Here is a 15,478-nt window from a genome sequence, read left to right on the forward strand (position 1 = left end):
TGACCTTCCACCCCTTTGCTTATCAAGAATCCATCTACCTCTACCTTAAAAATATTCAAAGACTCTGCTTCCACCATCTTATAAGGAAGAGAATTCCAAAGACTCACGATCCTCTGAGAGAAAACATTTCTCCTCATCTCTGTCTTAAATGGGCGACCCCTTATTTTTAAGCAGTGACCCCTAGGTCTAGATTCTCCCACAAGGGGGAACATCCTTTCCACATCCACCCCTGGCAAGACCCCTCAGGATCTTATATGTTTCAATCAAGTCGCCTCTTACTCTTCTAAATTCCGGCGGATACAAGCCTAGCCTGCCCAATCTTTCCTCGTAAGACAGCCCGCCCATTCCAGGTATTAGTCTAGTAAACCTTCTCTGAACTGCCTCCAACACATTTACATCCTTCCTTAAATAAGAAGACCAGTACTGTACACAGTACTCCAGATGTGGTCTCACCAATGCCCTGTATAGCTGAAGCATAACCTCCCTACTTTTGTATTCAATTCCCCTCGCAATAAACGATAACATTCTATTAGCTTTTTTAATTACGTGCTGTACCTGCATACTAGCCTTTTGCGAATCATGCACTAGGACACCCAGATCTCTCTGCATCTCAGAGCTCTGCAATCTCTCACCATTTAGATAATATGCTTCTTTTTTATTCTTCCTGCCAAAGTGGACAATTTCCCACTTTCCCACATTATACTCCATTTGCCAGGTCTTTGCCCACTCAACCTATCTATATCCCTTTGTAGCCTCATGTCCTCTTCACAAGTTATTTTCCTACCTATCTTTGTGTCATCAGCAAATTTAGCAACCATACCTTCAGTCTCTTCATCTAAGTCATTTATATAAATCGTAAAAAGTTGAGGCCCCAGCACAGATCACTGTCGCACACCACTCGTTACATCTTGCCAACCAGAAAATGACCCATTTATGCCTACTCTCTGTTTCCTGTTAGCTAACCAACCTTCTATCCATGCTAATATGTTACCCTCTACACCATAAGCTTTTATTTTCTGCAATAACCTTTGATGTGGCACCTTACCAAATGCCTTCTGGAAATCTAAGTACAGTACATTCACAACACATGTAACTCCCTCAAAGAATTCCAATAAATAGGTTAAACATGATTTCCCTTTCACAAAACCATGTTGACTCTGCCTGATTACCTTAAATTTTTCTAAATGCCCTGCTATAATGTCTTTAATAATAGCTTCTAACATTTTCCCTCAGACAGATGTTAAGCTAACTGGCCTGTAGTTTCCTGCTTTCCATCTCCATCCCTTTTTGAATAAAGGAGTTACATTCACTATTTTCCAATCTAACGGAACCTTCCCCGAATCTAGGGAATTTTGGAAAATCAAAACTAACGGATCAACTATCTCACTAGCCACTTCTTTTGACACTCTAGGATGAAGTCCAACAGGACCCGGGGATTTGCCAGCCCACAGCTCCAACAATTTGTTCAGTACTACTTCTCTGGTGATTGTAATTTTCATGAGTTCCTCCCTCCCTTCCATTTCCTGACTTGCAGCTAACACTGGGATGTTACTTGTACCCTCAATAGTGAAGACCGATGCAAAATATCTGTTCATCTGCCATCTCCTTATTATCCATTAATTCCCCAGACTCACTTTCTACAGGACCAATGCTCACTTTGTTAACTCTTTTTTTAAAAATATCAACAGAAACTCTTACTATCTGTCTTTATATTTCTAGTTAGCTTTCTCTCGTACTCTAATCTAACCTTCCTTATCAATCTTTTAGTCATTCTTTGCTGTTTTTTATATTCTGTCCAATCTTCTAACCTGCCTCCCCATCTTTGCGCAATTATAGGCTTTTTCTTTAAGTTTGATACTATCAAATTTTTAGTTAACTACGGATGGCATCTGTTAAATATATGGCCCTTCTGCAAGTTAGTGCCAATGTAAAGAGGATTTTGTCTTATAGGCCTATTCCCATGATGAACTGGATTGAGACTGCCCAAATTTATTTCACGTAGCACCCGAAAAGCTAGTAGAGGAGACATTGCCAAGGTTGCCTATGCCCCTCCAGTTCTATGTTTCAATGGGAACCCTGTGCCCACCAGTTAGAAAAAGGACACTCGACCAGCAGCGAGCACCCCTTTACCGTCTGCTGGCATCTGACACTCTGGCCTTGGACTTCTGTGGCATTCCTGCTGCAACAAGTCCCATATGTAGAGAGCACCTGGAAAATGTTTAAACGATCTGAGCTCACATCAGGAGAGATGGTTAAAAGTATAGCTGGTAAGCGGGTTTTTGAGGACAAGCAGCAAGGGGAAAGGGTTTAGGGATGGAGTTAGGATCATTGGAAATAGGAGCAGGAGTAGGCAATTTGGTCTGTCACGTCTGCTCCACCATTCAAACAGATCATGGCTGATCATCTACTTGTATGTCATTTTCCTCCACTATCCCCATATCCTTTTATGTCATTAGTATCCAGAAATCTATCAATTTCTGTCTTGAACATCATCAATGATTGAGCTTCCACAGCCTTCTGGGGCAGAGAATTCCACATATTCACCACCCTTTGAGTAAAAAAATTCCTCCTCATTTCAGTCTTAAATGGCCTGCCCATTGTTCTACGACTGTTTCCCCTGGTTCTAGACTCACCAGCCAGAGGAAACATCCTATCGACAGCTACCCTGCCACACCCTGTAAGAATTTTATAAGTTTCAATGAGATTACCCCTCATTCTTCAAAACTCTAGAGAACTGCAGGCAGCAGGGGAGGAATTTTCGGACTTAGCCCCTGCCAGAACGGTGGGACCATTTATAGATTGGGAAACTGAATGGCGAAGGATCGGGCTTTGCGAGGCTCTTTCACTGAGCCATGGCATTATGATCCCGCCTCCAGGTTCCCTGACCAGTCAGAGAGGGCAGGTGGGTGTGAAGTGCGGGAGGCTCTCCAGTGACAGGCACCTAATCGGTCACTGGCAATGTGTGCCCATCTGCTCCACTGGGAAGGGGGTCTTGTTCCAGGAGCCTGCAGATGTCAGCAACGACCTGCTGTGAAAACCTGAGCCTCCTGAGGCACTAGTTCTCAGACATGTCAGGATAGCTGATCCTCTGCCTGTAGACCCATGTTGGGGCTCTCACATCCTTTGAGCTGGATCTGAGTGTCCATCCCCTCTGCCTTGTGGTGGTGCTTGCAGCTGGAGAGAAAGCAGTTGGTGCTGCTGGTGATGCTCCAGCCGCTGCTGGTGCTGTTGGCAGTGGTGTTGTTTCTCCTCTTGTCCTTCTTCAGCTGTGCAAGGTGGAGTGGCATACACCGCTCCCATGCCGTGGCGAAGGCCGGCAGCAGGACAGTGCAGCTGAAGGTGAGTGAAATGTGAGACAGAAGTGCCTTCCAAGAAATTGGCAATCACTTGTCAAGCAGTGACAGTACTCTGAGAGAAGTTCCTTGACCAGCAGCCTCCCCATGGTTGGAGCTCTTCAGTTTCACTGATCAAAGCCTTCCTCGCTTGTCAGTTTCACTGAAGAAGCTCTTCCCACTCGCCTTGGGGACTCTGGGGAAAAAGGTGCCCTGGCTGTTAAATCCAGAATTGAGGGTTAAAATAGTAGTTAATCAGTTTCTAAAGTATTTCATACTTACCTGACAGCTGCACGGGGGTTTCTGCTCGCCTTTATTCTTGCCCCAGTGACACCAGAATAGGGCAGGATGGGATCCCAACCCAACGTCACTTTTAGGGGATTTAACTCCCGCATGCACACAAACCCACACCCCTTGCCTGGGAAAACTACACCCCCCCCACCCCACTCCAGAAGCCAAATAGCTGAAAGCTATGACACCGTGAGGAATGTGAAGGCTGGGGGAGGCGGGTTGGGTGGGGGGGAGGGAGTGGGGGGTGGAGTGGGTGGTGGAAGGAGGGAGAAATGCTCAAGAGGCCAGGCTCAGAGAACCATAAAGCATGAGCTGGAACATAGAACTGGAGGAGGTTGCAGAGGTATGGGGCAGTGAGGCTGAGCAGAAATTTGTGAGTAGATAGGCTTTGAATTAGGTGCTTTGGGTCATGGAGGCAATGAAGGTCAGTGAGGAGCGGGTGGTGGGTGAGTGGAACTTAGTATGGCTCGGGTGCAGACAGTGCAATTTTGGAGTCTGTGTAGGATGGAGTTCATGATGCCAGGGAGCAGAGTATTGGAGAGGTCAAGATGGAAAGTAACAAATGTTTAGATAAGCATTTTAGTGACACAAGAAGGAAAGCACAACTTCAGCCATCAAACCCGTTCCTTCTGGAGATCAGATACAATCTACCCTATAAGGGGCTCTATCCCACCTAAGGATAATTAAGCAGAATTCCAGAATATCCATCAAGGCCCACATCTCCACCTTTCTACACTGCCATCAGTTCTGAGTCTCTTCTCTCTCCTAGAATGACTCTTTTCACAACCCTTTTCAACACATCAACATCCTCTTAAAAAAATTGCACACAATATTTGAAACCATGGCCTCATCTGTGACCTGTACAAGTTTAGAATGACTTATCTGACACCATTAATTGGATGAATTTGGTATGATTATCACTATTGGTTACAGCTTCATGCTGACTGATCAATAATCAATCCCAGATCCTTTATCTTTCCCATCTTTGCTAAACCGGTACAAAGCTTTGCCACAACAGAGCTGGTATTTACCTTCCAGAATATCCAGAAACCGTAGTACCATTTCAGCAGCATCTCCCAGAGAAAGATCGTCACCAATATCTGTTCAAATATCGCAAAGAACAAGGAGTACCTCTGTGTGGAGGACAAGAAGCAATTACAAAGTAAGGAGCCCACAGGAGCGGCCAATGTTACGAGGCAGGCCTACCAGGAGTGATTCTCAATGGGCCTGCTTAACTTTAAGTTTTATTCATGAATGCAGTTATACTGCAGCGTATATTAACTATTACCAGCAATAACCTGCTTCACAAAAACGTCGCCAAAACAAAGGATCTGTGGAATTAGACAACTTACAGTATCTATGCCAGCAATACTGGTACTGATTCACAGTTAAGCACAAGTGGCATAATTTGTAGACACTCTACAAAGTTTAAATGGAGCAGGTATTCCAAACTGGAGCCAGATCACTGTCAAACAAACAGTCACTGGAAGGTCTTGGGTTTAATCTGAATTAGCTAACAGCATCAAAAACACCCAGCATTTATATAGTACCTTTAAAGTAGAAAAACTTCATCAGGTGCTTCACAGCGCAGTGAGGTAAAACAGACGCTGAGTCAAAGGCAATTTTGGGGGTTACCATAAACTTAGTCAAAGGAGAGCTTTAAAAGAATAGAGGTGGTGGAGGGGTTTACAGAGAGAATTCCAGAGAGTGGGATTTAAGCACTCAATCAGGAATATCCTTTCAATTACGATGGTGTACTGGTTATGATCAATGATTTCACTAAGCAATCTGCAACGTACCATGCAGTGAAACAAAAGGGCTGTGCATAATGTTCCCTTTTACATGTGTGGAAGAGCAGCCGCGCAGCAATCGTCAAAGAACCATGTAGTGCAATAAACAGACAGCGCATAATGAAGAAAATCAGAGGAAACACTGGTTATAATAATGGATTAGTAACTCAGTGACATGATTAAAAATCCTCCCATACATAGCAAGTTATGGAACTGCGGTAAAGTGTGAGATGGTACCAGAAAATTGACCATGGAAGCTACTGGATTGTTGTAAAAACCCAAATGGTTCACTTATCTCCTTCAGGGAAGGAAGCTTGCCAATCCTACCTTGTTTGGTCTACACGTGATTCCAGTGCATACTACCTGGTTTATTTAATACCCTCTAAAGTGGCCTAACAAACCACTCTTGTGAAAAAAATTGCTACATGGAGAAGGCCTATCATCATCTTCTCAGGACAGCTGGATAAGGGAAATAAATATGGCCTTGCCAGTGCTGCCCACATCCCAAGAATAAATTGTAAAATTGGAAATTCATGCATACAGCCCAGGGCACACATGTAAATGAACACTATGGGCTGGACAGCAAGACTCTGTGGTAGAAAAGTGGATATCATTAATCCTGACGATATTGCAGTTGCAGTATTTGTGGTACCCGGACTGTTGCATAGCAGGTGCAAGGGAAATAGTTGATCTTGTGGTATGATATAATGTCAGCTAATTTAAGTAACTTCCATTCACTCCCAGTGCTAAGTATGTCACAGAATCACGGATTTTTTTTCCAGACAACTGTTACGGCACAGAATGAGGCCATTCAGCCCATTGTGTCTGTCCTGGCACTCCAAAAGAGCAATTTATCTAGTGCCACTCCCCCGTCTTCTTCCTGTAGCCTTGCATTCTTCCTTTTCAGACAACAATCCAATTCCCTCTTGAATGCCTCGAATGAACCTGCCTCCACCACACTCTCAGTAAGTGCATTCCAGATTCTAACCATTCGCTGCTTGAACAAGTTTTTCCTCATGTCGCCACTGCTTCTTTTGCCAATTACCTTAAATCTGTGCCTTCTTGTTCTTGGTCCTTCTACCAATGGGAACAGTTTTTCTCTATCTACTCTGTCCAGACCCCTCATGATTTAGAACACCTCTATCAAATCTCTTTTTAACTATCTCTTCTCCACGGAAAACAGTCCCAACTTCTCCAATCTATTCACGTAACTGAAGTTCCTCATCCCTGGAACAATTCTCGTGAATCTTTTCTGCACTCTCTCTAATGCCTTCACATTCTTCCTAAAGTGTGGTGCTCAGAACTGGCCACAATACTTCAGTTGAGGCTGAACCAGTGTTCTATAGAAGTTTAACATAACTTCTTTGCTTTTGTACTCTACGCACAATTTAATGAAGCCTAGGATGCTGCATGCTTTATTAACCGGTCTTTCAACCTGTCCTGTCATCTTTAATGATTTATGCACATATATACCCATGTCCCTTTGCTCCTGCAACCCCCTTTAGAATTGCACCCTTTATTTTATGTTGTCTCTCCGCATTCTTCCTACCAAAATGAATCACTTCACACTTGCATTAAATGGCATCTGCCATTTGTCCGCCAATTCCACCAACCTGTGTATGTCCTCCTGAAGTTCTGCACTATCCTCCTCACAGTTCACAATGTTTCCAAGTTTCATATCATCTGCAAATTTTGAAATTATGCCAAGAACTCCACTACAAACTTTCCTCCAGTCCGAAAAACATCCATTAACCACGACTCTCTGTTTCCTGTCACTCAACCAATTTCAAATCCATGCTGCTACTGTCCCTTTTATTCCACGAGCTATAACTTTGCTGACAAGTATGCTGTGTGGCACTTCATTGAATGTTTTTAGTTTAGTTTTAGAGATACAGCACTGAAACAGGCCCTTCGGACCACCGAGTTTGTGCCGACCATCAACCACCCATTTTATACTAATCCTACACTAATCCCATATTCCTACCACATCCCCACCTGTCCCTATATTTCCCTACCACCTACCTATACTAGGGGCAATTTATAATGGCCAATTTACCTACCAACCTGCAAGTCTTTTGGCTTGTGGGAGGAAACCGGAGCACCCGGAGGAAACCCACGCAGACACAGGGAGAACTTGCAAACTCCACACAGGCAGTGCCCAGAATTGAACCCGGGTCGCTGGAGCTGTGAGGCGGCGGTGCTAACCACTGCGCCACTGTGCCGCCCAAGAATGCTTTTTGGAAGTCCTTGTACACCACATCAACAGCATTAACCTGATCAACCTTCTCTGTTACCTCATCAAAAAACTCCAGCAATTTAGTCAAACACGATTAACCCTTCACAAACCAGTGCTGGCTTTCCCTAATTAACCCGCATTTGCCCAAGTGACTATCAATTTTGTCCCAAATTATCGTTTTCAAAGCTTCCCCACCACCAAGGTTAAACTGACTGACCTATAGTTGCTGGGCTTATCTTTACACCCTTTTCTGAACAATAGTGTAATATTTGCAATTCTCCAGTCCTCTGGCACCACACCTGAATGTAAGGAAGACTGGAAAATTATGGCCAGTGCCTCCGCAATTTCCACTCTCACTTCCCTCAGCATCCTTGGATGCATCTCATCCGGTCCTGGTGCCTTATCAACTTTTCGTACAGCTAGCCTATCCAATAGCTCCTCCTTATCAATTTTAAACCCTTCAAGTGTCAGGATTACCTTCTCTTTCACCATGTACATGATGCACAGAGTGGCAGAATGATTATGGGCTGATACCTGGCAGCTGTTCAGTCTGTCAGAAAAATTAACGGGAAAGTAAGTGACATGGAGCAGATGAGCCATGCCATTCAATAAGAAAGGACATGAAGATCTAAACCATGCTGACTGATGTAACAAGCACCTAATCTGCATGGGTGAGCAGGTGCCGACACCAAAAGGGTACATTTTAAGCTTCTGCCTTGTCCCACAAGCCATAGTTTCCTGTTCTGGAGAGGGGATGGGAGGTAGAATGGATTTCCTGGGTTAGAGTGGGTGGAGGCTCCACCATCAAAAAGACCATAAGAAACACCCATGCAAGACCAGGGCCCAGAGTTTCTGGGTTTCAGTGGAGTTTGCAGCAGGAGATCATGGAATTTCAGAACTATGGTCTGTTGGATCTCTCTGGCATTCTTTTATCTTGTGCCACCTGAAATACAAAATGCTGTATTTAAAAACAAGCGTACCGCAAGCAGTTTAAAAAAGACTCTCGTCAAAATGCTTCTTAAATAAATACTAAATATTAAAAATCGAAGGATCAAAATATGGAACAAATCTAATAACAACAACAATGCAAGCAAGAAAGGAAGGAAATAAAGGAAGGAGGGAAGGAAAGGAAAGGAAGGAAGGGAAAGGGAAGAGAAAGAAAAGGATCACAGAATTGTCACGGTGCAGATGGAGGCCATTCGGCCCACCATGTCTGCACCAGCTCTCCGAAAGAGCAATTCACCCAATACCACTCCGCCAACTTCTCCCTGTAATCCTCAACATTCTTCCTTTTCAGATAACAGTCTAATTCCCTTTTGAATCCCTCGATTGAACCTGCCTCCACCAGACTCTCAGGCAGTGCAATCCAGATCCTCACCATTGTTGCGTGAAAAAGATTTTCCTCATATCGCTTTGCTTCTTTTGCCAATTACTTTAAATCTGTGCCCTCTCGTTCTCGATCCTTTCACGATTGGAAAGAGTTTCTCCCAATCTATTCTGTCCAGACTCCTCATTATTTTGAATACCTCTATTAAATCTCCTCTCAGCCTTCTCTTCTCCAAGGAAAACACTTTTCCAATTTATCTTCATAACTGAAGTTCCTCATCCCTGGAAGCATTCTCGTGAATCTTTTCTGCACTCTCTCCAATGCCTTCACACTTTTTCTAAAGTGCGGTGCCCAGAACTGGGCACAATACACCAGCTGAGGCCAAACTAGAAAGGGAAGGAAGGAGGGGAGAGGAAAGGGAAGAAATCAAGGGAAAGGAAGAGAAAGGGAAGAAACGAAGGGAAAGAAAGAGAAAAGAATGGGAAAGGGAAGGAAGTGAAGGGAAGGAAAGAGAAGAAAGGAAGGGAACGGAAAGGGAAGAAAGGAAGGAAAGGAAGGGAAAGGGAAGGGACAGGAAGGGAAAGGAAGGAAAGGAAAAGAAAGGAAAGGGAAGGAAGCAAAGAAAGGGAAAGGAAAGGTTCACAGAACTGTTACAGCGCAGAAGGATGCCATTCGGTCCATCGTGTCTGCAATGGCTTTCCAAATGAGCAATTCCCCTAATACCATTCCCCCACCTTCTCCCCGTAACCCTGCACATTCTTCCTTTTCAGATAACAGTCTAATTCCCTTTTGAATGCCTCCATTGAACCTGTCTCCACCACATTCTCAGGTAGTGCATTCCAGACCTTAACCACTCGCTGCGTGAAAAAGTTTTTCCTCATGTTGCCATTGCTGCTTTTGCCAATTACTTTAAATCTGTGCCCTCTCATTCTTGATCCTTTCACAAGTGGGAAGAGTTTCTCCCTATCTATTCTGTCCAGATCCCTCACTATTTTGAATACGTCTTTCAAATCTCCTCTCAGCCTTCTCTTCTCCAAGGAAAACAGTCCTAACTTCTCCAATCTATCGACATAACAGAAGTTCCTCATCCCTGAAACCATTCTCGTGCATCTTTTCTGCACTCTCTCCAATGTCGTCACACCTTTCCTAAAGTTTGCTGCCGAGAACTGGATGCAATACTCCAGTTGAGGCTGAACTTGAAAGGAAAGAAAGGAGAGAATAGGAAAGGGCAGAAAGGAAGGGAAAAGAAAAGAAAGGAAAGGGAAGGAAGGGAACGGAAGGGAAAGAGAAGGAAGGAAGAGAAAGGAAAGGGAAGAACAGAAAGGAAAGGAAGGCAAAGGAAAGGAACAGAAAGGAAAGGAAGGGAAGGAAATGAAAAGGGAAAGGAAGGAAAAAAAAGGACTAGCATTTATGTAGCGGTTTTCATGACCACAGGACATCCCAAAGTGCTTTACAGCCAATGAAGTTCTTTTTTGAAGTGTAGTCAGTGTTGTAATGTAGGAAATGCAGACGCTAATTTAGGCATAGCAAGCACCCACAAACAGCAAAGTGATAATGACCATTAATCTGTTTTGTGATATTGATTGAGGGATAAATACTGGCCAGGACACTGGGGATAACTCCTCTTAAAGCCTGGCTCGGGCATAAAATTAAAACCCGACCTGGGCCCAACCCGACCACAGCCAACCCGAACCCGACCCGAGCCCTTTAATATTTTTCATGCCCGACCCGATATGAATATCCTTCATCCGTTCCGGCACCAGGCGATTCCTGCAGATGGAGTTGTGGGGAATCATGGGTAAGCCTGGTCACGTGACTTCCCGGAAGCAGCACTGTCCAGCCCGACCCGAGCCTGAATGCTGGACTCGGAATATAGACCCGACCCCGACAAATGTAGTTGTGTCTAGTCGGGTTCAAGTCGGGTAGCCAGGCTTTAACTCCTCTGCTCTTCTCTGAAATAGTGGCATGGGATCTTTTTGCCCTCCTGAAACATTAAGAGCTGAGGTTAATCGAAGCTCCATATCTGCTGCCCTGTCTGAGTACAGCTAATGAACAGTGAGGAGCAAATCTTAAACTCTGTATGGCTCAGTACAATGGGTCATGCACTTGCCCATTGAGCCATCACAGAGGTTCTATCACAACTCAAGTTATCTGGTTCTACATGTGGTTTTGCTCCATAATAGAAGTAGAGTAACAGTTACATGTAGGAATAAGTGAGTAAGTGGAATTAACTCGTCTTGTGCTAGTTCTCGGGATGTGGGTGTCACTGGCAAAACCAGCAGTTATTGCCCATACCTAGTTGCCCTGATGCAACTTTGTGGGTTGCACGGTGACGTCAGAAGGCAGTTAAGAGTCAACCATGTTGGGGGTGAGACTGGACTCACATATAAACTAGACCAGGTAAGTATAGCACGTTCCATTCCCTAATAGACATTAGAAAACCAGTTGGGTTTTTACAACAATTCAACAGTTTAACGGTCACTTTTACTGTTATAGCCCCGGCAACTTATCATGGTACTTAAATGCCACAAACAATTTGACATTACCACTGAAGCCAATTACAAAAGAGCTGCTTATAACACATTAAATGCACCAACTATTTTGGGCAGTTGTCTGCAGATTTTGTGCATCTCCAGCATATATCAGAGACATGCAAACTGAAGATGCTGGAAAGAAAGAGATAGAAATATTACTGAACTGCCTTTTATCACACACTCTTTTACACTGTATGTTTCACATGATTAGAATACTTACAGCTTGGGAAATATTACACATATCTGCCATTTATAGGTACAGTTACAATTAGGTTCAAACAATAGGAAAAGGCTGATAGGTTCTTTTATATTCTGAAAGAAAATGAGGCACTTTTAACTAAAAGACATTTTCAGTCATCATTAAATTTTCAGTAATATTTTCTCTCACAATTTACCATCCATTTCTTATCATAGAATCACAGAACCCAACACAACCTCTATAAACACTGGGGGCTCTGTAGGATAAGTTTTTAAATCTTTAAACAAATTCATAAAGTTAGAGACAGTATTGGGATGGGTTTCATAGTCAGCATCAAACTGAGTTCAAATCGCTATTGTGAGATTTGAACTCATGTTCTATGAATTATTAGTCTAGGGTTCTCTGGATCATTAGTCCAGGTAAAACAGATGTAACAGCAAGCTATGCATCTAAGCGGTTTAACACAGTTCTTATTCCTTACCTCTAAGATGGTAGGGTCGGTCTGACAACTGATGGCAACACAGCTTCCAATAAGCAGTGCGATGATTAATGACCTCAGAAAAATATGGTCCAGCAAAGTGCGTAAAACGTGTTGAGAGATTTTGTCTTCCACACTCCACTCATCCTAAAAAAAAATATCAGAAATGAATTATCAGAATCTTCTGCACCAATAGATAATGGAGGGGTTGCTTCAAACACCTGCATTACAAACTTCAATATATTTTGCAATGTAATTCCGAATCAAAACATGAACAGAGACAAGTTATTTATGAAATGTAATCTAGATAAAGCAATCCTGCAATTAACCAGGATTGAACATGTTAGAGAGGATATTTATGGCCTTACTTATAATTTAGTCCTCAAATTAATAAGATTCTAAACACTGAATATCAGGTGTCACAGATTTATTAAGTATTTTGTACATGTTATAGTATATAAACATACAATAAAAGGCAATCCTTACAACCAGACCTAATGATGGTTGGTTGGAGATTCAAACCTGTTACAGGCTGAGCTGAGTATCTGAGGCCTTTAGGAATCCTACATATCTGTTCCAAACCCTGCTTTTTGTATCTTTTCCTTAGCTCTTCTGTGTGACACTCCGCTTGCTTCAGCATTACATAATACAGTTTCATTTAAGGTGAATTTTAATGAGTTTCTTCTCATGAACCTTATCAATAATTTTAGGCTTACAATTAATTTTTCTGTAGACCAGTACAACTCCCCTACTTTTTATCTTGCCAGTAGTTTCACTCTTTTTACAGATAAATGCTATATTACCAAATGAAATTTCCAATTATAAATCTGTACCATTGCATACCAATCTCTGCTTCTAATAAGGATGATGTATTTGCAGATGTGTCTCTCTGCAGAACTAACTGCCCACCCTCTACCTGTTAAACAACTGATTAAAGTTCTCTGATTAAAGGCAATGCACCTCAGGATGAGGTACAGCACACATTCATGAATGATAGCGCTTAAAGGGTTAAATTATGACGACAGTTTGCATGAACTTGGCTTTTATTCCCTTGAATTTAGATGGGTGAGAGGTTATCTAAATTATATGTTTAAAATTATAAAAGGATTTAATAGGATAGAAATTAAGAACCCAGAACAAGGGGACACAATTTCAAAATTAGAGCTAGGCCATTCAAACTGAAATCAGGAAACATTTTTTTACACAAAGGGTAGCAGAAATCTAGAACTCACTCCCCAAAACGTTGTGGATGCAGGGTCAATTAAAATATTCAAGATGGACATGACCTGAAACGTTAACTCTGCTTCTCTCTCCACAGATGCTGTCAGACCTGCTGAGTATTTCCAGCACTTTTTGTTTTTATGACAGATTTTTGTTAGGTATGGTTATCAAGAGATAGGGATAAAAGACAGATTAATGACGTTGAATTTAGAGAGCTTTTTATTGATAACTGCGGTTGCCAATGGCAGTTGGATGTATTCCAGGAGGTTTCATGACATGAAAGAGTGCTACCAATGGGCCAACAATCCCTCTACCTCCCACCATTGGTTGCCTAACATGACCATCCTCAAGGTGCTCCAACTTTCCATGCCAATTGGAAAGTGAACAGACTCTTCATTATCCGATTGGATAATTCCCAATTGTCAGTCAAACAAACTTTCTTACAATCTCCAACACATTTTTTATTCCCCTGTGATTTTTCTCCTGGGTTGCTGGCAGCAGCATCCAGGAGGTTAATCTTTATAATTCTAGAGACTCTGGGGCAATCCTGGGGGGCTGGAAATCCTAGTTGCAACAGAGTTTCAACAATGGAGGGCTGTAGCTATCCTAAGATAAACGTGGATGGGAGAAAACTCTGTAGTCAACATGTGTAATGGTTCTTAGAATGAACCAGAACTGCTTCCTTAATCAAGATACTGTCTGCCCAACAAGGAAGGATGAAGTGCTGGACCTGGGCAATGAAACAGGTCAAGTAAGTGATCCAAATGGAGGATAACACATGAGAAACACAGACCAGAACTTAATGAGGGTCACGTTGAAAACAGATAAAATATGTTCAACTGGAAATGAAATGAAGGGGACCCAAACCAGCACAAGTGAATTAGTTGGAAAAATGGTGGATCAAACAGTGGAGTAGCTGTGAGAAATATTTAAATATAAGATCGATAAAAGTATAGGTTAAATAAATTCCAACTAGGAGTAAAAGAATGCATCGAAGGAAGAGGGTCAAAGGATAGTGACATATAAAAAAGCTTTCGATATGTGGGGTGATAATGCAGAAATATGAGAATGTAAGACATGTAAATCAGAACTTGCATTGGTATAGTACCTTTGTGTACTCAGGCCATCCTAAGCACTACACAGTCAATTAAGTACTCTTAAAGTGTAGCTACTGTCATAACGGAGGGAAATGCAGCAGCCAATTTACACAGAACAAGGTCCCAGAACAGCAATTAAATAAAGGCTGCATTTGCTGACAATGCAACCACTAGGTGGTGCAGTACTAGCACATGCACAAATGTAGCCTCTTCCACTGAAATGTCACTGTCTGCAACGTTCAGGCAGCTGCCAGGATTAAAGATGGCGCTGCTCAATTTATCACAGAAAAACAACTTCAACCCGAAAATTCCCTCAAAGGTTGCCATCGCCGCTTCCATCCCACCCCCAACGGTCCCCCACTCCCTCCTGCCATTGCTTCATTTGTATCCTTTCTTGGATGTCTCCTGCTCAACTGTTTTGATTTTTTTTGACAAAGACAGAAGATCTCTGTTATGATACTGCCACTGAGATTTGGACTGTAAAGGAACTTTCTATGGGATGGTAAAGTCAACATTTACACTGTGAAGTTTATGGAGGAAATAACTCTGTGAATTTCTGCCCCATCCTCCCCCACCCCCATCTCCATTCTGCAATCTCCCATTCTTCCAATCCACACATTCACACTCGCTACAGCCTTGCCATTTCCCCCCCTCCCTCAGTCGCTCGCTCCAGACCTCCCCACTGCTCCCCCCTTCCCCTCTCCCCAGCTGATTGTTCCCCACTCCTCGCTTCCCACCCCCCAAACCCGCCATCCTACTCTCCGGCCGCTCGCTCCCCACTTCCCCCCTTCCCCCTCCAGACGTTAGCTGTAGGCCGTGCCACTTCCCTCCTCTCGGCCACTCGCTCCCACGTTCAATCGAAGCAAGGTGGGCTGCGAGGGCTGACGTAGGAGCGAGTGGCCTAGAGAAGGGAAGAACTAGAACTGGTGGCTGGGGGAGTGGGAAGCAAGCAGCCGGAGAGCGGGTTGAGTAG

General features: G+C 43.2%; 1 protein-coding gene across 1 annotated transcript in view; it reads right to left on the minus strand.

Annotated features, from left to right (window-relative positions):
- The window catches only part of LOC137346984 (cation channel sperm-associated protein 4-like), a 62,222-nt gene that overhangs the window by 27,084 nt on the left and 19,660 nt on the right, over positions 1-15,478 (minus strand). Inside the window, exons 3-4 of the mRNA XM_068010960.1 lie at positions 12,191-12,334; positions 4,655-4,756 (exon numbers count right to left, since the gene is read on the minus strand). Coding sequence (XP_067867061.1) covers positions 4,655-4,756; positions 12,191-12,334 — 246 coding nt within the window. The remainder of the gene's footprint in view (positions 1-4,654; positions 4,757-12,190; positions 12,335-15,478) is intronic.

The sequence above is a fragment of the Heterodontus francisci genome, chromosome 31, assembly GCF_036365525.1.
Source record: "Heterodontus francisci isolate sHetFra1 chromosome 31, sHetFra1.hap1, whole genome shotgun sequence".
In the NCBI taxonomy this organism is placed as follows: domain Eukaryota; kingdom Metazoa; phylum Chordata; class Chondrichthyes; order Heterodontiformes; family Heterodontidae; genus Heterodontus; species Heterodontus francisci.